This window comes from Electrona antarctica (assembly GCF_951216825.1).
Source record: "Electrona antarctica genome assembly, chromosome: 14".
Lineage (NCBI taxonomy): Eukaryota > Metazoa > Chordata > Actinopteri > Myctophiformes > Myctophidae > Electrona > Electrona antarctica.
The window spans coordinates 20377954-20403972 of NC_136795.1; the positions used below are offsets into that span (position 1 = coordinate 20377954).

General features: G+C 42.7%; 1 protein-coding gene across 2 annotated transcripts; it reads left to right on the forward strand.

Annotated features, from left to right (window-relative positions):
- Positions 1-9091: 9091 nt before the first annotated feature.
- mcoln1b (mucolipin TRP cation channel 1b) lies at positions 9092-24434 on the forward strand (the record flags this gene model as incomplete). Of its 2 annotated transcripts, XM_079520313.1 has the most annotated exons (14): positions 9092-9190; positions 10210-10460; positions 12545-12706; positions 13515-13671; positions 16152-16233; positions 16882-16978; positions 18257-18356; positions 19013-19119; positions 19557-19706; positions 20358-20459; positions 21274-21396; positions 21775-21981; positions 22723-22853; positions 23887-24434. In XM_079520313.1, coding segments are annotated over exons 1-14 (1701 nt in total). In that variant the 5' UTR covers positions 9092-9159. The 2 variants fall into 2 exon arrangements, with proteins under 2 accessions (XP_079376439.1, XP_079376438.1); XM_079520312.1 differs by lacking the exon at positions 23887-24434 and having other exon boundaries at positions 22723-22857.
- Between the last annotated feature and the right edge of the window lie 1585 nt (positions 24435-26019).

Genomic DNA, 26019 nt, shown 5'->3' on the forward strand with positions numbered 1-26019 from the left:
GCTAGTGCCTCAATTTATAACCAACACCTGGGCACGCCTTAGCCTAAGAGAGTCTAAGGCTTCATTCCCCATGGTGCTGACCCCGAAATTCCCTGCCCTTGAATAGCTCTGAACATGTACAAATGCAAAATCTAAGGTGCTTACCCTGCTGCCCCACCTGTCCGGTTTATCTGCGCCTAGCGTTTAAAACCTACAGGTCCGTAGTTTTCAATAAAAAAAAATGAATCCACTCTGTCTTGGAATCTTTCCGCTATCTTGGATCTGTCCTCGTCTCCCCAAATGAGTGCAACTGGGTGCAAAACCCTGACCGTCAGGGGCACTGTTGCGCAGTGGAGTCGCAATCGAGGCAAGCAGGGAAGTTTGGGCTCAGCACCATGGGGATTGAAGCCTTAGACTCTCGTAGATTGAAAATGTCAGAATCGATCAATCCATCTAAGATCTTAGGCTAGGCACGCCTAAGCATGCTCAGCGGTGTCATCAAGTGTTATGTATATTTTTTATGTATGCAATCTGGGTGCTGTTCCCAAAACACATCCACCCCATGTGTGTGTTTTGGGAACCTCACCCAGGTGGGGAAGTTGGGTGCGCAAAGCATTCTGGGAGCCCACTTGCAATAGAGAGTATGCGCATGCTTAAAGTGAATGGCACATCGAGTGGCAAAGCAACAGGCAAAGTGAGTTTAACATTGTTTAATGTTGTTTAATGCAATCAGATAAGACTTTTCTGTGTGGATGTATGGGCTGTCAAGGCCAGAAAGTAGTTTTTTGCCACTCAGTAGGCGTTCCTGCATAACTTCCTGGTTTGATGATGATGTCACACGCATACCCTCTATACCATAGATATTAAGAAATAGATGCCTCATTTGCCGCTGCAGTTCATTGGGGCGACGTGTATCCCAATGAAGGCGGAAGTGCAGTGCTGAAGGCTTTTTTTTTTTTTTTTAACAAATCTTTATAACAGTCATGACCGTATACATTACAATACAAAACAAGACAAACAAACAAACACAAACAACTAAGTTATTAACAATACAACATCAGAGCCAGGGGGATTAGATTACTAACAGAAAACATTAAAGAGTGAACACAAAGCAACAGTTCTCCGCAGCTTTATTATTTAGAAGTGCTGAAGGCATTTGCTGAAGGCGACTGCGTAGTGCGTCGCTGTCCAAGTGACGTCACTCATGTGACTCCTCCATGTCTCTCGCTGTCACTCAAGTGACTACTGGCCAATCACAGCGCGTCTTTTCCGGGACTTATGTTACGCACGCGGAAGCTTGACAAGCTTCCGCTTTGCTTCCGCTATTCTTCGCAAGGAATGTCGGGAAAATAGTGCCTTCAATTTTGACACACGCCTCAGAGCCGGAAGGGGCGTCTATGTATATATGTCTATGCTCTATACCCTCACGGCCCACCAGTGGACCCCGGCTCACAGGTTGGGACCCCCCTCCTTACAGCTCAATCTTTGTTAGAACAGGCTTCCTCTCTCTTTTCTTCCTTTTTTTCTTGTCTTCTTTGTGGAAGACCTTCCCATCAGACTGCTCCGCCCACTTCAGTTTGATGTCTGCCGTTTCCCCTTCTTCCACCAGGCTCTGCTTCAACTGACAGATACAAACCAGAATTATTATTCTCCTGATTGTAGGGTTGCCAAACTTACACTTTGTTCCTGGAATCAATCAATGAATGAAAAAGATGTGTCCCTTATTGACCTGATAAAGAATACACTTTCTTTCTGGAATCAATCAATGAATGACAAACGTCTTACAAGTTCAAACAGTTCATATACATTACTGTGTGTTGTTAATCACTTAAACCCTCTAGACTTGGTAAACTGGACATGGATGCTGAGGTTCTAGTGGTTAAACACAAACTGTACATGCTGTATAGTGTACAGTACATACTACAGTGAGATCCCCCATAACCTGTAAGCCGACTCAAGGAACCTTGAGGGGGACCCCACTCTGAGAAGCATTAGACAATGGACAATGTTTGTGTTTACACAAACCCTCAAAGCTGGACCCCTCAAATATACAATCACTGAATGGTTAGTTCAGCAAACAAGAAAATGTACAATATTAAATATAATAATGGGTGGCAAAGGAGGTATACAGTAGTATGACAAAATTATTAAATTGATGAATTAGTTAGTGTTTAAAAAAATAGGCATTATTTGTACCTGTTCCAAAATGACCGCCTTCACTGCAGGGCTGTTCAGATCCAGGGAGGAGTTTCTTCTGGTCACTTTAATTCTCACCACTTGTTTCTTCACGGTGACTTCTGGGACTTTGAAAACAAACATTAATAAATGTCAGTTTTATTAATTTGTGGGCTCTCTAGCCTAGCCTGGAAACCAGATGAATCTGCAAGAAAGGTGATATTAGTCTAGCCAGCAGGCCTATACTCACTTCACTCTTTATTATTATAATACTTAAACTTTAAGTATGTATAATAATAAAGAGTGAAGTGAGTAGGCTTTAAGTCTTAAAGGACCGCTTCACCACTTTTCAACCTATCTTCATATAATTGGTGATAAAATAAAATACCACCATTTTTTCCTACTTGGCCCGTGTCTCAGGGCTGTGGGCAGTTCAGAAAACCATCCACAAGTGACATCATCATCGTTATGCAGATTGTCTTTGTGTTGTACTTTATATATTTCTATGGAGGGACAGACACCAGGCCGACAGGAAACGGGGAGAGAGATGGGGGGAAAGACACGTACTGTAGCAAGCACACTGCCATTCCCCATTGATGATGTCACTGGTGGACGGGTTTATGAACTGCCCACTGTTTGAACTGTTTTTCTTTTTTTTTCATATTCAAGTCTATAGTACTTCCAGGCTATGTGATGGTAAGGGAAACCACTAACTTGCTTCCAGGTTTTAGGAACAACTGCACAAATGCAGCACTTTCAATCTAACCAATGCAACCATGGGTCATCTCTTACCATGGCTGTGGCAGATAAATGCATGTGTCTTATCACATTTCCAGTCTTCCCATTTGGACCCTATGCCAAACACCATGGAGACACAGTTCTCCTCCATGAAGCGATTATTTGGTTCCCCTGAATTCCAGTCCCTGAATGTGTAGCTGCTCCCATCAGACCACTTCCAGGAGTCTCGGTACAGGCCTATCCAGCACCAGTCGGAGGGGATCATCTTCCGTACCTTCTCATTCTCAGTCTGGTTCCTCACACTGGCCAGGTCTGTGTGTCTCTCCCTGCAGTGTGCCTGAGCCTCATCCCATGTCAGGTTCTTGTTGATGAAGATATATTTCTCTATCGGCTCTGAAAATACAGGTATACTACAGTCAGTTTCTGTACAGATTGGCCAGAACATGGTATATGCTCTGGTGGCGTATTCTCAAAACACAAAAATATTCCCAAAAGGAAAAAAATCACACTTGTGTGAAGTGAGGGGCGCATTTATCATCATACATCATCATCCTCACATTCCGTGCTCAGCCAATCAAATCATCACATAATTCACATTCCGTGCTACACACAGACACACAAAGCTGGGCATAGGAGGGGCTAGCGTCCCTCATAAGATTATTACGTGAATTTATGCGATATGTTATATCCAGTTCAGTAGGTCCTAGCACGATGGCTATGTGCAGTGTTGACTGACATGTTAGTGGTAGTGAAATGTTGAAACGTGTGTGCACTTGTGTTAGCTAACTGATCTGAGTGGTTATGTTGCGTGAGAGTGGGAAATTGTGAGCAATGCTCAGAACTGACAAATACATCTCACCTGTATCGTCGAAGCAGATTGCACAGAAACGTTCTGCACAGGCGTCATCGTTCCATGTACCATCATCACGATACATGAATGTACAACACTCTCTCTCTCCAATGGCAATGTTGTTTGGTTCATTAGGAGCCCATTTCCTGAACTTCTGCTCCTGTTGATCAGCCAGTGACCATCTCCAGCTGTTGATGTCATCATACAAGCCTATCCAGGCCGCCTTAAAATAAATGACAAAACATCATTAAAGGACATTATAAAGGTAGGTCGGTATGGTGTATAATAATTTGGGGGTTGAGTTGTCCATTTCTTTATTTGTAAATGTATACAGTAACTCAGTAAGCAGAGAGCATCAAAATGTATTATTTTATCCTTGTTCTTTCGTTCTTTTGCTGATTATTTTCATCCAAAAAGATTATACAAAAATAAATTAGATTATAAAAACACTGGCACCTCACGTATTAGGAGGGCAGTATGAGTCACCAGAAAAAAAGGACAGGTGTTTTCGATGAATCTCACTGGTTAAAATGGAGTTTGAACTTGAAGTTACAATGGGTTTGTATATAGGAAGGGGACGAGGCAGCTAAAATGAATATCAAGTAAATGAATCGAGCAACTTAAAAACTGTCTGGGGTGTTCACATAAGCCTGAGTAGGCGATAAGATTACCAAAAGTTGAAATATCCCTTTAATACATTTGTTAATATTTGTTGTCCTGTGTGTCATCCCCAATCTGCCTTCCCTCGCGTGACTATAAAATGCATACGTACATTATGACTCAGTTGAAATTCTTCAGAATTAATCAGAAATAAATGACTACCGTATCATGACTATATAATAGCAAAGTGGTAATATTTACATATCTGTCCTCAGAATTGCCCAGGCTGTGTAAGTCCACCATATCAGTCACTGTCTTGACGTCCTCCAAGCTGCCTATAGTAGCCAGGTCTGTGAACTTGTCCCTGCAGTACTGCTGAGCATCAGTCCAGTTAATTTGGTCATATACAATGTGGTACTGACGAGTGTGACATAAGGAGAGGGTACAGAGCCCTATAGGAGAAGGCATTTTATGTCAAAACGTTGGTAATTTGTTTAGATAAAGTATTGCATTGTGGCTACAAGCTGTGCGACTTCTTTTATTTTCTATGAATAACTATGTTTTTACAATTTAACATTTAACCTTTAATAGGCTAATTACTCTAAATGTTCTGTATACTATCACATTCATGACATCTTTCTGATCCATTCTTTATGCTTGCCAGGAGAGTAATACTATTGACTTTTGTTCTGTTATATTTTGTTATATGTTGTTTGGTTGATTTGGTTGTTGTAGTTTCTATTTTGTTGTCTGTTTTCATTCTTTCTTTCTTTCTTTCTTTCTTTCTTTCTTTCTTTCTTTCTTTCTTTCTTTCTTTCTTTCTTTCTTTCTTTCTGTATACATTGTATCCTTGTACCCCCTTAAAAACGAGATGCTACATCTCAAGAGGTTATTTTCCTAATTAAGAATTAATTTCAGTCATCATGACTTACCTGTCAGGATTCCCAGCAGAGCTATTGGCCTCATTATAGTTCTCAGATTCTGTCTCTATGTGAATGCACACACAGTGCACAGAATTACTGCTGTTACAGTAAGTGAAGATCATTTGATTATGCACTAGCTGTCTGATGATGCCATGTAATAATTTAACTAAATAATCATAGGTTTCTATGCGTCATTTATTATTCTGATAACAATTTGCTTACTGCACCTTTCATTCAAAACAGCTTCAAAGTGTGCGCATGTGCGTGCGTGCGTGCGTGCGTGTGTGTGTCAAAAAGTTTGGGAACCACTAGTCTAAGGGCTTATGAAGGAAGACTGTAAAAGAGGGAGTTTATGATGTAGTAGGTCGGCCCTAACCCGATGAGCAGGGGTCATCAATATGTCAGACAAATGTGTCCGTTGTCAAAATGGCAAATGTTTGATTTTATTTTTACACACCATTATGGCCTATAATGTTCTTATTTTGATCACGTCTCCAACTAGTCTTAGGAGTCCAACTAGTAGGCCTACTAGTGGTTATCAAATGTTTTATTTTCAAAGACCCCCTTAACTCTGTACAAATGGAACCAAATGGACCTGTAATGGTCCATTTGGTTCCATTTGAACACTCAGAGTTACAGACCTGTTATTTGGTCATTTATGCGTTTCTGGTAATAATATTGTCATTTTGTATGTCCGTGGCAAAAATTAAATTTTGACAAAAATGTCCACCACAAGCCAGCATGGAGATGACCCCTGCTGATGAGAGCTTTAGAAGGTTTTTACAACTCTACAAGATACATGATACTGATATTGGTAGGCAGGAATACATTTTATGACAGCCATATCTACAGTAACTGGCAAACAAATTACCTCCCACTTCCCCTCAATAAAAGCTTAATACTGTAGTTATTGTGGTAGGTTTTGTCCCTTTACACGAGGCCCATACTTTGAATCAGACATGGCATGTCTGTCGCCCCTCACTTTCTCTCTGCTGTCTACTGTCTATTCCTGACTCATTGCTCCCTCTGTCTGTCTCGGAGGAAAAAGTAAAAACATAAATGCTCTTCTATCACAGCCCCCTGTCAGAGGGTATGTCACTGTATCACTACCGGTATATCAAATCGATGTGATGTTTTCTGAATTACTGTAGACTATATAAGCAACACAATACGCATTGATTGATTAATTGATTGAAATTTGTATTTCACAGTATGCAGAATGGCTACATTTCAAACCAAAATACAAGTCAATACAAAAACTTTTACTGTGGACATGATTAAGCATTACACTTGTTTACAACCGGGTCCACCATTTGCAATTCATCAGAACATTTAGAGACGTACAAATATACACTTCTATATAACAGGAAATCATCATATAGAGAAAGGGAAAAACAAGTACAGTATGGGGAAAAAGTGGGTGTGGGGGGGACTGAGGGACTCAGACTATATTTATGGGGGGCAGTTTCGAATTGCAGCCGTCCTTGGTGATCTTTGAGAGCGGTTTTGAGTCAATATAGTCAAGGGATTAGCATGTCTTAATGGCTGTTGGTAGGATGTTCCACATTTTAGTGGCATAGGAGCTAAATTAATTTAATCCCTTGTTTGAGCCGAATCTGGATTGTACGTACGAGTACGTGGTTTGTACTCTCTCTGGTGGTGTGAGTGTGGACATTAAGGAAGTATTTAGACAGGTACATGCAACATAGGCATCTAGGTGGTGTAGCAAATCTTGTAGACCAGACGCATTGCAAGATGCTGTACTGTCGTGAAGCCTAACTTAAGCCATTCCAGCCCATCAAAATGGGCAGGGGTGAGGTGGGTTCGGGGAGTGAGTCCAAGTAGTAGCCTGGCCAGTTTGTTTTGGGAAGTCTGGAGCCTTGTTTTTAGGGCCTTTGAGGTGCTGTGGTACCAAGAGGTGCATGCAAAGTCAAAGAAACCTCGTACAAGGGCTCCTGTTAGGGTCTTCAAGGTGTGAGGAGATCCCCATGGGAATGGAAGGATGGAACCTTTACCTATAGCTAGGTAATTTCATCTTTCCGTGTGATTATATATAACCCACTCTAACCAAGAGTATATCAGATTGATATTTGATCCAAAGAGAATGGATTCAGTTTGTGTAAAGATAGTTTGTTATCAGCGAGTCAGGTGCGAATTCTACCGAGTTCAGAGCTGAGGGCCTTTTCAACCTGCAGTTTGTTCCTGTCATGAGACCAGCAGTGCCGAGTCATCCGCAAAGGAATACACGATACACGATATAAATATAGCTTACATGTGTGTGGGTGTGTGTGTGGGTGTTTGTTTGTTTATTTTTCACTTAGGCCTACAAAATGTAAAAAATGTTACACAAAGTCAATGTGAAAACATGTGAAGGAGAAGGAGAATGCCTACCCTCCAGGGGCTTAATAAGTGGCATTCTCCAAGAACAGGTACATTCACAGGACAAAAACTACATCAACATTGAATATGCAAATCAATTTATTACAATTAAAACACATATCACTTTAGGGGGAAAAAACAATATATAGGCTATGAACAAATAACAACAACAAAAAACAGCAGAATGTACAAACCACAATAAAATCAAAGTCACAAAACAGGTTAAACCTGGCAGACCAAAGTGAGTATCAGTGTGTGTGGGCAGTCTCCCTTTATAAAGGTGCTGCCAGACGGTCAAAAGAGCTGCGCACGTTCTCGGCTGCGCGTAGCTTAAAGCTTGAGTTTTTAGACAGCTGGTGGATGGACATTAAGCTCCACCTCCGCCGAATACTTGCGCGACGGCCAGATTCCCGGAAACGCTCTACTCCGCTCAAGTCTTCCGCGGAGGTGGAGCTTAATTTCCATCCACCAGCTGTCTAAAAACTCAAGCTTTAAGCTGCGCGCAGCTTAAGAAGTGCGCAGCTTAAGAAAGTTTTGCGCTCAGGTGTGGAGACGGTGTAAAGGTGCTGCCACACTATGAAAAGAGCTGCGCGCGTTCTCGGCTGCTTGCAGCTTAAAGCTTGAGTTTTTAGACAGCTGGTGGATGGAAATTAAGCTCCACCTCCGCCGAAGACTTGCGCGACGGCCAGATTCCCGGAAACGCTCTCCTCCGCTCAAGTCTTCGGCGGAGGTGGAGCTTCTTTTCCATCCACCAGCTGTCTAAAAACTCAGAATTTAAGCTGCGCGCAGCTTGAGAAGTGCGCAGCTTAAGAAAGTTTTGCGCTCAGGTGTGGAGACGGTGTAACACCGTCTCCACACCATAGCGCAAAACCTTCTTAAGCTGCGCACTTCTTAAGCTGCGCGCAGCTTAAAGCTTGAGTTTTTAGACAGCTGGTGGATGGAAAAGAAGCTCCACCTCCGCCGAAGACTTGAGCGGAGGAGAGCGTTTCCGGGAATCTGGCCGTCGCGCAAGAATTCGGCGGAGGTGGAGCTTAATTTCCATCCACCAGCTGTCTAAAAACTCAAGCTTTAAGCTACGCGCAGCCGAGAACGTGCGCAGCTCTTTTGATGGTGTGGCAGCGGCTAAGAACCGCAAATGTTTGTCACGTGACTGTTCTCGTGACCACAATAAGGGAAGCAGCGATCGACCGTTACAGAGTAATTGGTGACCTGTCCAATTCCGTTACTCCATAACAGAAAGTGTCTGGAAATGCAAACCATAACAGCGCGTGCGTCGCGGACGGTGACAGGTCACCGTTGTCGGTGTAACGCAATGTTTACCAAGTGATTCTGGTCGTCACCAGCGCACTGAGCATCGTTTATAAACATGCTGTTGTCATTTATAACACGTTAATACAGCGAGTGACACTGAGCGTATTTTATTAACATGCTATTATTATGTTATGTAGGCTATAACATCTGACACCGATGATATATTTGTGATCATTATTGGATTTGGATCGTCAGACCATCGCCATGTCATCTGAAAATCATAACTGTGCTACAGGTTTGTTTACCATATTATTATTATTATTATTATTATTATTATTATTATTGTTGTTGTTGTTGTTGTTGTTGTTAATCCATTATGCCTGACCTACATGATAGCAATGTAAACATCTTAGTTGTTAATTTAAGTGTAGTTAACCTGTATACATCCCGGGCCATCCCAGGTGCAAATTGATTCATCACGATATGACAACAATTTTCATTCAAGACTTGAATGAAATGTTGTCTTGTCACATATGATCTAATCTCAGTGACACAGAGCTATGTCTACAAAATAGCCTATACATAAGACTTAGGCTATACTATTCTATTCTGGTAGAGGCTTCCCTTTAGCCTATAGATCATTCCTAAATAAAATAAACAACAACCATTTTTTCAAGGTTTAAAAGAAAGAAATACCATGCCCTTTCTTCTTTTTATTTATAGGCTATTCAAGTTATAGCTATTATAATCTTGTTATAGCCTAATAATAATAATATATTATAATATTTGTGTATATCTGCTTAATAATGCAGAAACACATTAACCCATTAAGACCTGAGGCCGATTCTACAAATGCCGTCTAAATTACTATAGTTCTCAAACTTTGTCCTGCCAAGACCCCCATGTGATATGGACCCCAATAATTATATATTTATAGGCCTATATATATTTATAGCAGAAGCTTGCAGTGTGATTCCCTGTGAGATTGTATATCTGCTATCTTCGAGAACCACTGTTGTGAGTTTTACTGTATATGTAGCAGAGTGGCTCACAACCTCAGCCTGATGACCTAAAAGTCTAATATCTCCCCTGCCGGATTATATAGGGATATATCCCTTTAGTGTAGTGGTTAAGATGTTGGCTTTCCACACGGGAGACTCGGGTACGAGCTGGAGTGTATACCATTATGCTACATCTGGCCTACAGGGCACTGCTCCATGGATTCTCCATGGAGACTGCTTACCCGGCTTTAATGGGTTAAAACCAGTCTACAAAAAGATCTATTCTGTTTTTCCCTGGCTCCTTTCCACACAGAGAAAGACAGGCTGTTCTCCTCCGTTACCAGCTATGGGTCCCAGCAGGAAGCGCTGGGTGGCGGTGGGGAGGAGCCCCGTCCCGGCAGCCTGGCGGCGGGCGGCCATCATCAGCAGGAGGAAGAGGAGGAGGCCCTGAGGAGGAAGCTCAAGTACTTCTTCATGAGCCCCTGTGACAAGTACCACGCCAAGGGCCGCAAGCCCTTCAAACTGGGTCTGCAGCTGCTCAAGATCATCATTGTCACCGTGCAGGTATAGGGTACAGTGACAGGATTGGTTTGATTCGATTTTTATTGAAGGGAGAGAGCGCCGGGGGTCATCAATGTGCTGGGCTGATTCCTGGGTGAGGAACGGTCTTGTCTGGGTCCACCTCAAGCTGAACCCAGACAAGACTGAGCTTCTCTTCTTCCCAGCTAAGTCCTGCCCTATGCGGGAGCTAACTATTTCCGTAGACAACGCCCTGGTAACGTCTGTCCCAACAGCCAGGAACCTTGGTGTTGTCCTGGACAGTCAGCTCTCGTTTAAAACTCACATCACAGCTGTCACTCGATCCTGTAGGTTCACACTCTATAACATACGACGAATTAGACCGTTCCTCACCCAGGAATCAGCCCAGCTCCTAATCCAGACAACAGTCTTGTCAAAACTTGACTATTGTAATTCGCTCCTTACTGGCCTACCGGCATGTGCACTTAAGCCTCTCCAACTGATCCAAAATGCCGCAGCTCGTTTGGTCTTCAACCAGCCAAAATTCTCACATGTCTCCCCCCTGCTCCGCTCCCTGCACTGGCTCCCGGTCGCTGCCCGCACAGAATACAAAACTCTGATGCTGGCATTCAAAGCAACCAAAGGTATGGTTCCCCCATATCTTGCAAGCATGATTGAACCCTACAAACCCTCCCGCGCACTCAGATCAGCCAACGCAGGAAAGCTGGAAGTACCCTCACTAAAAACGCCGGGACAACGCTCCACACGTCCCAAACTCTTCTCCCTTCTGGCCCCAAAACTGTGGAATGCACTCCCCGTTGCAATCAGAACTGCAGCATCACTCCCAATCTTCCGCCGTAGTCTGAAGACCCACCTTTTCAGACTCCATCATGGCCCATAGCACTTATCCTACCCCCTTAGATAGCACTTTTAGACTTAGATAGCATTTGAAACAGACTTATAGCATGTCATGTAGACAGCACAATAATTGCATTGTATGTAGTCATAGCATATCATAGTACATATGCATAGCATAGTATAGTATATATGTATAGTTTATATGTATAGTGTCATTATATAGATATGTTCTAGTTACGTTCTTAGCTTACGCATAAATGCATTTTATATATGTGATGTATTCCCATGCTTTTGTTCTTGCCTAATGTAAATCGCTCTGGATTAAGAGCGTCTACTAAATGCCTAAATTGTAAATTGTAAATTGTTTTACGACTTGGCCTTGGCTGTGGCAAATTTCAGATTTTTGAGAGGCTAGCCTCCTATATTCAGCTCTAGTGTAGATTTTCGTCTTACACAAATATTAAATTCCCATTGACAATGAATGGGGAATTTATGTCATATGTAGCTATGACGGATCATCATATTTTTGATCATTACAATGAATAATAACCGTTGACAAAGTAGTTCACATGAACTATACTGTAGTGGCTGGAGCATTTGAGGGGCAATATATATTTTATATGCACTGATTACAAATAAAAGATAATTTATATGTTGAGAGCCAGTGAGCCTCTGCCTCAGCCACTTCCTCATTTGCGTGCGGGAGCATCTCAGGGGCTGGGTGACCACGGGACTCGATAGAAATTCATATTTTTTTTATTACATATATAGCCATTACGAGTGCAATTATCCAATGTGTCCCTCCCAGGCCCAGGGTGAGCAGTAACAACAACCCATTGCCTGAAATGACCTGGCTCTGTCAATAGAATGGCGGGGGGAGGGGGGTTGGAGCCATCTTTGAATCTGTTTGAAAACATCAATCACTTCTGTGTGCAAACACTGGAAGTTGTCTATATCTCCTTTAAAAGCGTCTGTGAATGTTCTATTGAACCAGTGGAAAATTACACTTAATGCTTATGACTAAATAATAACTACATTGGATTGATTGGAACGCAGGTTGTTCTTTTTCTGTTTCCTGAAAATTTACAGTTTTGAACAGTGGCCTACAAACTGTCGGGTGGAAACCTCATGTCTAAAACTCATTACAATTCAAAAGTAGCAAAATCGTGACACGTTTTGAGCTAATAGATCTGCTCCTTATGATACTTTTGTGTGACACTCTAGTCACTCTCTGTCTGTGGAAACGTTTACCTCTCCTCTGGTTGTTACAGTTGGTGCTGTTTGGACTGAGAAACCAGATGGCGGTGACGTTCAAGGAGGAGAACACGGCCACGTTCAGACACCTGTTTCTGAAAGGCTACCAGGATGACACACCCCAGGCTGTCCACACACAGAGCGAGCTCTACAGCCACATCAACTACACTGTTCAACAGGTAGATAATCACTGTACAGACACATCAACTACACTGTTCAACAGGTAGATAATCACTGTACAGACACATCAACTACACTGTTCAACAGGTAGATAATCACTGTACAGACACATCAACTACACTGTTCAACAGGTAGATAATCACTGTACAGCCACATCAACTACACTGTTCAACAGGTAGATAATCACTGTACAGCCACATAAACTACACTGTTCTACAGGTAGATAATCACTGTACAGACACATCAACTACACTGTTCAACAGGTAGATAATCACTGTATATACAGACACATCAACTACACTGTTCAACTGGTAGATAATTACTGTATGTACAGACACATCAACTACACTGTTCAACAGGTAGATAATCACTGTATATACAGACACATCAACTACACTGTTCAACAGGTAGATAATCATTGTACAGACACATCAACAGAGAAGCGTTCATTTCTTTCCTTTTTGAAATGAAAGGTATAAATATGGCTCCACAACCCAAAAATTAGTCCCAACCCAACGACGTAGAGAACAGACAATTGATTTATTGTTGCCTTTCTTTCCTTTTTGGGGGGTAAAATGTTAAAGCTCTATATATTATTATATAATAGTAATCATTGCTAGTGTTTGGTGATTTCAGTTTTCAGTTGGGACACAATTTGATCCATTTCCACTATCTTAGATTTTGAATAAACGCGCCCCTCAAAAAAAGAAAAGAGCAAAAAATGATTTATTTGTATTAATTTAAAATCACTATATGTTTTTTTAAAAGGTGTAGTTGGATTAACTGTTGCACCCCTCCCCCATGCAGTACATGGCTCTGCCGCAGATCTCACTGGGACGTTACGCGTATGTGCTGGGGGTCGGGGTGAACGGCAGCGCCCTCTCCCTGTGCCAGCGGTACTACCGAAAAGGCAGCATCGATCCCGTCAACGACACGTTTGACATCGACCCCCACGTGGACACCGGTAAGACGTACTCCTCGGTCTAGGGTTGGCCATGTTCCCCCGAAATGTATCCAAACCCACATTTATACCTGGATGGCCCTGCACCCAACCGAGTACCCTACGCTGTGCTTTTTTAACTTCTACTTAATAGAAAGAAATGATCCTCGTAGGACAGTGGTTCTCAAACTTTATCTTGTCAAGGACCCCCTAGGCTAACTATGACCCATTTGGCCTCTGACCCCCATCTGAAAAGAATGTTTCAAGAATATTCCTAATGGCACCCGCTGGCAAAATGGTCCAGGCGCATGCCACATATAGGCTTTGGCCTGACAGCGTGTTGCGTGTTCGAGTCCCGTTCATGACGACCTTTGCTGCATGTCTCTCCCCTTCGCTCTCTCCCTCTTTCCTGTCTATCTTCACTTGACACTATCAATAATGGCAGAAAAGCCAAAAACAAATCTTTTAAAAAAAGAAATATTATTCCTAATAATTTTTGTTGTTGAAAATAGCAGATCTATAGCAGATTAACTCATTTAGCAGGGGACCCCCTCGGAACCTAAAGAACCCCTGAGGGTCCCCGGACCACACTTTGAGAACCATTGACTTCCCCTCACTCCTTTTTCCCTCTACAGACCAATCTGTTGGTAAAACGCTCATTGTGAGCTTGTGGATCTGCTATTCTCACTGAATGTTCGCCCCCAGAATAGGGACGCTATAGGGTTCATGTGGTTTATCATTCAAACCGGCAGCATCATTTAATTAATTTTCCAACGGCAGCGTTGCGTTCGCCCCGGAGGAAGTGAGGGATTGTGTGAGTCAGAGCGTGGCTGTTCCAACTTCCATATACGTCAGGAGAACTATGACCCACTTACTTAATGCCTGAAGTAGTTTCTACTATATGCAGTGGTTGAAAGTAACTGAGTTAATGTACCCAAGTACTGTACAATGTTGAGGGACTTTGTATACTTTGATATCAGACGCAAATATTTTTACTCCACCACAATTATTTGAAAACTTGTTAACTGGTAAGTTAATAAGCAAATGTGGTGTATTTTACCACACAAACATTAACCACTTAATCCATTGTTTTTGCTATTACCTCTGCTATTTTGCTATTTTGCTATTTTTATATAGTTTTATTGTTGATTTTACTTAAATAAAAAACTTGGACTGCTACTTCCATCACTCACTACAGGACACAAAGAACACCCACCACTACCACAGTCTCTTGTTTTGTGCTTTTCCAATTGTTTGTTGCACACATCATTATCCGTTGACTAATGGTGTTTTTTGGCCATGCAGGACACAATTCCTGTAAACAAAGAGACAGACAGAAATGAAAGTAACTTCCACAAGGCCCAGCTGCAGCCTTTTAGGGGCATAGTGGAAATGTGGAATCGTCTGTGCTTTTCACGTGACTTGGAAAACATGCCATTATTTCTGTGACTCAGTGAAAGCCACTGTATTTAATTTAGCCATTTGTAACTCTGAGACTGAGGGCTCCAGTTTCGTCACCGCTAAACCCCTTATCCCTAAACTTCTTTGCCTTTTTTTTTTTTTTTACTATTTTGAAAAACATTTTTTAATAGTTCAACTAGCCAATCTACATTGACACGTTGTGAGCTTGTAGACTGGCCATTTTAACTATTCAAAAATGTTTTTAGGGATAAGGGGTTTAGCGGTGACGAAAATGGAGCCATGTGTGTACAAATAGAACCAAATGGACCATTCAGAATTAAATGAACATGCAAGTAAGTATAAAAAAATTATTGCAGTGTTTTTCCTTGGAGCCCCCCCTCTTACATCTGAAACAAGCTGAGACCCCCAAGTGTTGTGCACACACAAACACAGTCACACACTTGAGCCCTATATACTTTTCGTATACTTGTATTACACTTGAATGGTGAAAATATTCTAATCTACAAGCTCACAAAGCATTGTGGTGGAGCGCATGTATGTAGACTTTTTTTTGTGTGTAGGCCATTGGTTCTCAAAGTGGGGTCCAGTCCGGGGACCCCCAGTGGTCGTAAAGGGGGTTCCAGGGGGTTCCCCAGAAAAAGTTATCATAGCATCACAATCATTTTAACCACTTTATACATTTATACAGTTGGCTATTCAAAAATAGCAGATATACAAGCTTGTACATCTGCTATTTTGGCAATTAAAAATAAATAAATATACAAGATCCATTGCACTAATGTTCCAGTAATCATATTTACTTTGGGTCGCTTGGTAGAAGTCTCCAGAAACTTTCAATATTTCACTTTGGTACATTAGTGCATGTACGTACGTGTACATGCATGCGCTCTCTCTCTCTCTCTCTCTCTCTCTCTCTCTCTCTCTCTCTCTCTCTCTCTCTCTCTCTCTCTAAATCTTTAATTCCTTGACTTGAGGACCACTATTGTAGACTAGCACCAAACAGACTCCTGATCTTTGACAGGGGGCACCAGGTTGGGATTTGGGAACCACTGGTCTAATGGTGTTGTTCATGTCTTCCACAGAGTGTGTTGGTGTGGAGCCGGTGCCTGACCCTTCCTACCTCCAGAACTCTGACTACAAGAACTTCACACTCAAGTTTCACAAGTTAGAACAACGTTGTTTCTATGTGTTACGTGCAGCACTTTGTGCGTGCGTGCGTGCATGCATGTATGTGCGTGCGTGTGTGCGTGCGTGTGTGCGTGCGTGTAGTTGTTAGGAAAAGATGCATGTCTCAAATAAATCCCAATTTCTCAAATAATAACCAACCAACATTATGAGACCTAACTATTCAGAATATTGTAAAAGCTAAATAAAACAAGACAGTGACACACACATTTGACATTAGAGTCATTGCAAAACTCATGGCTTTTGGGGGTATTTAAAAAAGAAAGAAAGAAAATTAAAAAAAAAAAAACTTTTTTGCTTAATGACATTGCCCAGCATACAGGTCTCAGGTCAAAAGTGGTTAAAATGCAACTCTGTCTGTCATGAATATCGTTGTCTTTTATACAGGAATTCTTTGTGTCTTTTCTGTGTGTGTGTGTGTGTGTGTGTGTGTGTGTGTGTGTGTGTGTGTGTGTGTGTGTGTGTGTGTGTGTGTGTGTGTGTGTGTGTGTGTGTGTGTGTGTGTGTGTGTGTGTGTGTGTGTGTGTGTGTGTGTGTGTGTGTGTGTGTGTGTGTGTGTGTGTGTGTGTGTGTGTGTGTGTGTGTCTCTCTCTCTCTCTCTCTCTCTCTCTCTCTCTCTCTCTCCAGGCTGATAAATGTCACCATAGAGTTCCAGCTGAAGGCCATCAACCTGCAGTCCATAATAAACAATGAGATCCCAGATTGTTACACCTTCACTGTCATGGTGAGATTCTACCTCTGCTGCTGGTTTGTCACCCCTGAGTGTCTACTATGCTGACATGTTATTTAGATAGCATGCTGATTCAGACTTGAGACAGAACACTACTTTCTTGTCTCCACCAGGCCGAAGGCATGGGGAGAGAGTAGTTTTGCACTCCGTCCGTGTGTGTGTGTGTGTGTGTGTGTGTGTGTGTGTCCTTCCGTCCTTCCGTCCGTCCGTTATCAGCTAATCTCCGGCACCGTTGGCCCGATCCACATTTCTGTAGATAACTCGTACATATTTTATCCATACATCACACAATTCGGTATACACTATCTCCATAGTCATGTGATCAACACAGATCTGCACAATTTCCCATCTTCTATCCTGATTGGCTAAGATTGGCTTCCAAAGCTCCCATGATTGGTCCATTTCGAACAAAATGCCACAAATCACAAACACAGTGTCCAATTTCCATGAAATTAAATTATACACGCACATTTCCACTAGGCCGAGGACGACATGCCACTATCTTTTTCCCAAATCAGCCTCACGGTGGCGCTATAACAGGCCAATTCCTGTTTTTACCTATAACTGCATCGACAACTTATGTATGCGCACTCCCTAGAGGCCATGGAAAAACATTTTCCCTGCATCCCTCCACATCTGCCGGTTATAGCGCCACCATGAGGCCGATTTCTGCAAAACACATTGTTTATGTTAGTCGCACAGATTTCATCCAAATCTCACGCAAATCGGTACACATGATCTCTGTAGTCATGTGATCAAGACGAGCCTGTTGGATTTCTCAGATTCTACACTGATTAGCTAAGATTGCCTTCCAAAGTTTTCAGGGGTAGCCCGTTTTGTACAAAATGCTGCACATGTCCTGCTCATCCAGAATTCTATCCTCAGAGATGCTATGAGTGATCTGGCTCTGCATTTCCTCAACAAAATGAAGAAAATTGTTGCAAGAAACAAACAAACAAAAAAACATGTTTATATTACTCCTAAACATTTTGCCAAACATCACACACACTCCTATCCTCCTGGTGGAGACCTGTGCCCAGAAGGGCACTTTTTCTAGTTCTCTCTGCGCTCTATTGGTTTGATTATTTACCTTGTGTTCATGCAGGGTCTGCTCATAATTACAACCTCCCAATAGTCCGACAAACGTTGGGTTAGTAGTGTGGGGTTACGAGTGTGAGACTACGGTTAGCGTCTGCTTATGAGTCGCTATGCATGACAGTGTACTAAATGCCTAAATTGCAATTGTAAATTGTGCTGTATGTTTGCCACCAGATTGTCATGGATAACAAGGCTCACAGTGGAAAAGTCAAGATCCAACTGGAGAACCATGCCTCCATTAAGGAGTGTACAGACCCCAACGTGAGGGGACATGGTGAGTGTATGTGGGAACATTTATGGGGGGGAAAATGCCCAAAATATAGACAACAAGTTGAAAGTGGTCAACTGTGTCTGTGTGATTTATACTGTAAATATTGAACTAATGAAAGGTATTAATTAATGCTATTATATAAGGTATTAAGAGCTCGTCAGTCACTAAATAATAACTCCATTGGATCAATCAGAAGACAGGTGCTTCTTTTACATTTCCTGAAAAGTAACAGTTTTAGAGATATGAGGTCTCCACCCACAGCCACGATATCGGATATGATATTGATAAACAAGAGTTAAAAGCACAGTAACAATAATGTAAAGTTAAGAATAGTAATAAGGAATGATCAATAGATACCTCTGAAGGGGGTAGCTTAAAATAAAAATGGGCTATCTATTCTATACAATATTCGACAATTTAGTTTTCCCTTTAAAAAATATATCTTCAGATTCAGCTTTTTCCATAATGTGGCCGAGGCTTTACATGATGACAGATATATTGTTTTCCCTTTCTTAAGCACAATTTGTTGGTAACAAGCTAGAAACGTGTGGTGATGTGGCATGGTTTTAGCTTGTTGTTAGCTAGTAGACCAGGCAAGCCAGGCCACGGTGTGATGGAGCATCCATGAATGTTTCTGTTGCTCTCGTCCTGTTGGTCAGCGGAGAGCTACGCACGGCGGCTGTTTGACCTGCTGGTGGCCTTCGTCTGCCTGCTGTCCCTGGTGCTGTGTGGCCGCTCCATTCTCAGAGGAGTCGTCCTGCAACATGTAAGAACACACACACACTCACACACACACACACACACACACACACACACACACACACACACACACACACACACACACACACACACACACACACACACACACACACACACTCACATACACTGTGCACACCACTTTACCCAAATCCAGCTCAAGTAGAGTTAGGAGGTTTTGTCCATCATTGATAAGAACAGCTGACAATGGATCTCCAAGCTCACAATGCATCACAACGACTGCATTCATGCCCTGGTGCTTCATGACACTTAGTGCTTACAGGCCTACAATAATAAGCAGGACTTTAAATATTACACTAACTTCTGCAAAGGGGTTCACGGAGGTGTGTGTGTGTGTGTGTGTGTGTGTGTGTGTGTGTGTGTGTGCGCGTGTGCGTGTGCGTGTGCGTGTGCGTGTGCGTGTGTGTGTGTACACGCGTGCGCCAGGAGTACGTGCAGTTCTTCAGGCACAGGCTGGCTCGTCGTGTCACATGGAGCGACAGGATGGAGTTCATCAACGGCTGGTACATCCTGCTCATCATCAGTGACATGTTCACCATCATCGGCAGCTTCATCAAGATCGGGATCGAGTCCAAGGTGATCGATACAGACGTTACAATTTAGGCATTTAACAGACACTCTTACCCAAAGCGACTTACAGTACAGTAAGCAAGGTAAACCCATAACATCAAGTGCAGAGAGACAGTGTAGCGCCTCAGTAAACTATAGGATCACAGGTAAACCAAGAGCCTAAACGGTATACCTATCAAAAATAATAATTTAAATAATTGAAACTATAGAATTTTCTTTTTATATATTTTATTTAAAAAACAGGATTATTATGAAAATAAATCACCAGGATACCAGGTAACAATGAACGTAGCATGCTACCTAAAAATAAGATTTGAAAGACTACAAATATAATCAAATAGCATGATATGTATGATCCTGAAATGGCCATTCTGCATAATGAGTCATTTTAATTTTGGTATATTTTGATGCCATAGAACAAATGGAAAGGTAGGAGCGCACACCAGCGAGGTGCTGACCACAGGAGATAATACTTTGACTAAAGAAAAGAGGACGCACAGCTCGTAGTCACGATGCTAGAAACTTTAATAACCCAACGTTTCGGCAAGCAGGTTGCCTTCTTCAGGGTATATGATATTTTGATGCCATACCGTTTAAAAAAAATTGAAATGTTGGTACTTTTACTCAAGTAAAATGTACCTGTACTCCATGTTATAGCATATGTCCTCCTATGATGTGTGTTCCATCCTGTTGGGAACCTCTACTCTGCTGGTGTGGGTGGGAGTCATCCGCTATCTCAGCTTCTTCCAGAAATATAATGTGAGTGAATCACACACACACACACACACACACACACACACACACACACACACACACACACACACACACACACACACACACACACACACACACACATGCACACGCAAAGTTCACATTACCATAACTAGGACCAGGACCCAAAACACTAAACCAAGAAATCTAACTCACCCTGTGGTTTGGAAGGTGGTTCAAGGAGCCCAGATAATCCAGCCAAGGACTTCCTAGTCAAGGATGAGACGAATGGTACCTTTCAAGCTCGGTAACTATTGGGAGCATTAGGGTGATATCGATACAGCACCTGGGGAGCAGTTAGGCGTTACGTTTCTTGCTCATGGACCCTTTGACACATAGACCGGGGCAGGTTGGCGAACCGGGGACCTCCTATTTAAAAAGGCGCTATGTATTGCGTGTATTGCGTTTCGTTCATTTATTAAGCAGGGTATATTAAAACAATTAATTTTGCGACATCATACCAAAGTGTGTTGTGCAAAGTGCAAATAGAATAGCAAAGTTGGACTTCCCCGTCGTTCACCCCCTCTCCTTCCATTCATGAAATGCCACCGGTGAACAGCTGACTTTACTACCTGTCTGACGTACCACCCAACACCACGTGACCCATCCATAGCAACCCATCGAGCTGTCTAACCTGTCACCAACAAGTTCCATTTTTACACTCTGGGAGTTAAATTTACACTGAGGGTTTTGCTTTGTGTCTTGTGTTGTTGGTGTGCGTGCGCGCACGTGTGTGTGTGTGTGTGTGTGTGTGTGTGTGTGTGTGTGTGTGTGTGTGTGTGTGTGTGTGTGTGTGTGACAGATCCTGATTGTGACGCTGCGCGCAGCCTTTCCCAACGTGATCCGCTTCTGCTGCTGTGCAGCCGCTATTTACATGGGATACTGCTTCTGTGGTTGGATCGTACTGGGGCCCTACCACGCCAAGGTACGGCACTCACAACACCTTCTTCTAATCAGTGGTGGGAAGTAACTATTTCCAGTATTTACAAACTTGTAGATCTGCTATTTTCAAAGGATTTTATACATTTGGAAACTTGCGCAATCGGACATTCTGCATAATGAGTACTTTCACCTTTGATACTTTAAGTATATTTTGATGCCAATACTTTTTACTCAAGTACATTTTTAATACCAGACTTTTACGTGTAACAGAGTATTTCTACATTTTGATATAAATAATAATTTTATTTAATGTAAATGATGCTTACGTTTTTAATTGTGAAGTCATATGCTTGACACCGGCGACAGAACGAACCAGGCACAAACCTCCTGGTAACCTCCCCCCCCCCCCCCCCCCCCCCAGTTCCGCTCGCTGTCCACAGTGTCCGAGTGTCTGTTCTCGCTGATCAACGGCGACGACATGTTTGTGACGTTTGCGGAGGTGGAGCGCAGCAGCACGCTGGTGTGGGTCTTCAGCCAGATCTACCTCTACACCTTCATCTCGCTCTTCGTCTACATGGTGCTGTCGCTCTTCATCGCGCTCATCACCGGAGCCTACGACACCATCATGGTACGTTGTCGTCACGTAGTTATTTAACACGCATGTCGCCGCACAGCTAGAAGGTCCCGGGTTCGATTCCCGCTGGGGACGATTTGGGCGCTGGGGGTGTGTTCTCTCCTCCATCAGCGCCCATGCCCTAAGTGGGGTTGGCAAAAGGGCCTTTCTATGTGAACTGGAGTTTGCATGTTCTCCCCGTGTCCCCTAGGGTAGGTACCCTCACAAAGAACTCCCCCCTGTCAGGTGAAAGGAAGCGGCTTTGCATTGAAGGAAGCATGTGAGGTCAGTCTGTTGCTCTCCCCAGGTTGGCAGAGGGAGTGTAGCACCCAGGATTACATTAGACAATTGACACTGCATCATGGGTGAAAAAAATATGTTACAAAAATCGTGGAGGAATTATTAAATCAAAAGCAAATCTCATGACTGAAAATGTTTTATTATTATTCTAAACCTATTTTTTGCTGTTCTTCATACAGCCAATCACTTGAAGAAATTGCAGAGTGAGGCCTTAGATTAGATTTCATGAAATATCTGAGTCCATTATGGTTTTATTGGAAGATGCTTCTGTATATCAATTTACAATTTAAGCAATAGAACAATATTGTTTGACTAATCCTAATACTCTTTAATCTTATTAAAAATGACTGAAATCAGCCATGGCAACCTTAAATCATGTCGATCTACATTGGATTAAATTCAGAAATTTTGAATTCCAAAGCATAATTTGCACTGTTCGTTGTGTATGTGTATCAGGCCCAGTCGCAGGAGCAGACGCGCACCACACACCTGCAAGTGTTCATTGCAGAGTGCACGGACACACCCAGCTCTGGCAAGTTCAGTGGACCAGAGCCAACCACCTGCTCCCTCTTCTGCTGCTGTGACTGGTGAGCAAGATTTATAGAGATACGTGTGTGTGTGTGTGTGTGTGTGTGTGTGTGTGTGTGTGTGTGTGTGTGTGTGTGTGTGTGTGTGTGTGTGTGTGTGTGTGTGTGTGTGTGTGTGTGTGTGTGTGTGTGTGTGTGTGTGTGTGTGTGTGTGTGTGTGTGTGTGTGTGTGTGTGTGTGTGTGTGTGTGTGTGTGTGCGTGTGTGTGTGCGTGCGATGTGCGTGCGTGCGTGCGTGACAACGTCTTTGGCCATGCATGGTCATGTACGCAAGCACATGCTTCATCAAGTGTGTGTGCATGCAGGGCAGCGTAGATAGATTGATAGTAGTACAGAGGCAGAGTACAGAGGAAGCAGAGCAGTTAAGTACAGCTTCAGAATAAGTACATGGAGCTTCAGAAGAAAAGAAGTACTGTAAGATACAACTAAGGTCGCATTAATCACGCCGGTAGACTCGATGCGATTGGGCGGAGAAGTTGCTCTTCTTGGGCAGAGAAGAAGCTGTTCTTTTGGGCAAATGGTCGAGGCACAGCGGAGACGGGAGCGCAAAATGATCCAAAGTTTACAATCTGTCCCAGGGTCCCATTGATGGTGATCCGATCACCATAAGCAATTATTATGCATATGCCATGTTAGCTACCTCAATTATTACTTGGGTAGAGTTGCCTGCTTTAAATAGCAAATCTACAAGCTCATGGCGCATCACGTCCGTGACATGTTACGAACGTACAAAACCGCACCCTTTGGTGTTGCTGAGGAATAGAAAAACACTGGTGAAATTGTGAAGCATGAAAGTGTGCGCGTGCGAGCATCTATTACCCCCCTCCCATCCATCCATCCGCGTGTGTGTGTGTGTGTGTGTGTGTGTGTGTGTGTGTGTGTGTGTGTGTGTGTGTGTGTGTGTGTGTGTGTGTGTGTGTGTGTGTGTGTGTGTGTGTGTGTGTGTGTGTGTGTGTGTGTGTCTCTGGGGTCTTGATGTACTCCCCTCTCATTTCAGTGACTGTAAATGACATTTTGTGCTCCGCCTCTCACAGACGTGCCAAGTGGGACCATGACAGCACGTCATGCCTTGAGGACACAGCCACATGCCCTTGGACCACAGAGTCGCTTATTCTTTGCATTTTAATAATATCCAGTCCGGAACGCCTACAACGTAATGTGCTTTCAAAAAGGGCCTTATTACCTGCTCCAGCGTCCATATGAATAATTCATCCCCGACTTCCTCTGAAATGCCCACTTTCCCAATCTGCTGGTAATGGCTTTTTCACAGGCAACAGTGAAAACCGTTCCTCCTTTCATTGTGTCATGCTGGACATAGACGTTCTGTTGACTTGAATGTTTCACAGTGTAAAGGATTTTACTGCCTTTTATATCATTTTAGCATCATTGTTTTTTGTTTGTTTGTTTTTATCTTGTGTTTGTGTTTATATGGCCGCTGTAATGTAGGAAAATAGCCAATGTACAAGCTCACAACTGAGCTTGTAGAACAGCTTTTTCCACGACTTTAACTTTGCCAATGTTGCCCAAAATAGGGACATCACACAAGGCTAGCGTTGTGAGCTTTTGCTCGGATACTTTTACTACTTCATAAATGTTGAGAAATGTTTGAACATTTTCACCCAAAATGAAAAAATAGGGACGTGAAAGTAAAGTGTGTCTGTGAGTCTTGTAAACATTGAACCAATGAAAAGCATTAACAAGAGCTTGTGACCAAATGATAACCACATTAGCTCCATTGGAACCATGGTTCTGTTTTTCCAGTTCCTGAAAAGTAACCGTTTTGGACATACAGGACATACATGGAAGCCGGTCACGGCCACACGGCCACACAGCCAACTCAAGGTACGGCCACGGAGCCGACTTGGAGACCCAACGCAGCTCCTCCAAGGAAAACAAACAAATTAACGGAGCTGAACGTGAATCCCCCCCACCGCCCACCCCTTTTTTTCCCTCACTGTATATGTTTCTTTTCCCTTTTTACCTCCTTTATGATGAATTCCTGTTCTGTCCTTTGTCTATATAGAAGTGTCTATTTGTACGTCTCTAAAATGTTTTTGATGATTTGAACATGGTGGACCCTATTGGAAACAAGTGTAATGCTTAATTGGGTCGTCCACTCACAGTTAACAGCCTTTGTATTGAGTTTGTGCTTGAAATGTACTGTAATTCTGCAAACTGTTAATACATTTTTCAATCAATCAATCAATCAAAGCCAGACGGACAAAAGGGAAACAAGTGGGGAACCATTACCCCTATTTTACACCTCTGGTTCTCAACATCCGGTACCCCGGTACCAAGTGGACCCTCACGGGTCTGTAACTCTGAGTGTACAAATGGAACCAAACGGACCCGTAAGGATCTTACGGTGTAGTTTTTGATTGATTTTCAACCGTTTTCATTTCAAGGACCCCCAGTTTGATATGCATTTGAAACACGGACCCCCATGTGATACAGTTTGTTTTGTTTTTTTTTCATCTCTGGGACCCCAAAATACACTGTAAAGTAAGTGTTATAAGTCAGATACAGTGTACAATTGGAACCAAATTGGACTTTCTCCGTTACAGGCCCGTAAGAGTACATTTGGGCCCCTTGGTGGCCCCCGGGGGGCTGAAGTTGAGAACCAATGTGCTATGCTAATGCACTGAGACAGGTTTTTATTGTTTTTTGTTTTTTTTCACAGTGAAAACATTGCAGGGGAAAATACGCCTTTTTCCACAATGTCAAACTGCTGCTTCGGGGCATGGTATGAATAATTTTGTGCATTTTTTTGCACGTCATGCTAGACTAAACACTGGCTACTGTCTGTATTTTATATTATGTGCCAGACAGACAGACAGTGTAGCTGTAGATTCCTGCAAGCTCTCTGTCAAGGGATAGAGCTTGCAGTATTTATTTCATTGTTGTTTATTTGACGGCGGCCAAACAGAAATGTCTCTCTCTACAAAACCAGCGTGCAGTGCAATTCTTTTTATTTATTCATGGTCCACCAACAACTGAATTAAAGGGGTATTTCACTTTTTATAAACACTTATGGGCTCATTTTACTCTGGCTTTTGTGTGCACCCCAGACAGTTTTTAAGTTAACTTGATTCAATATTTATAGATATTTGATATTCATTTGATCAAACATGCCCCAGTATACATTCTCCATTTTTATCACTTTAGCC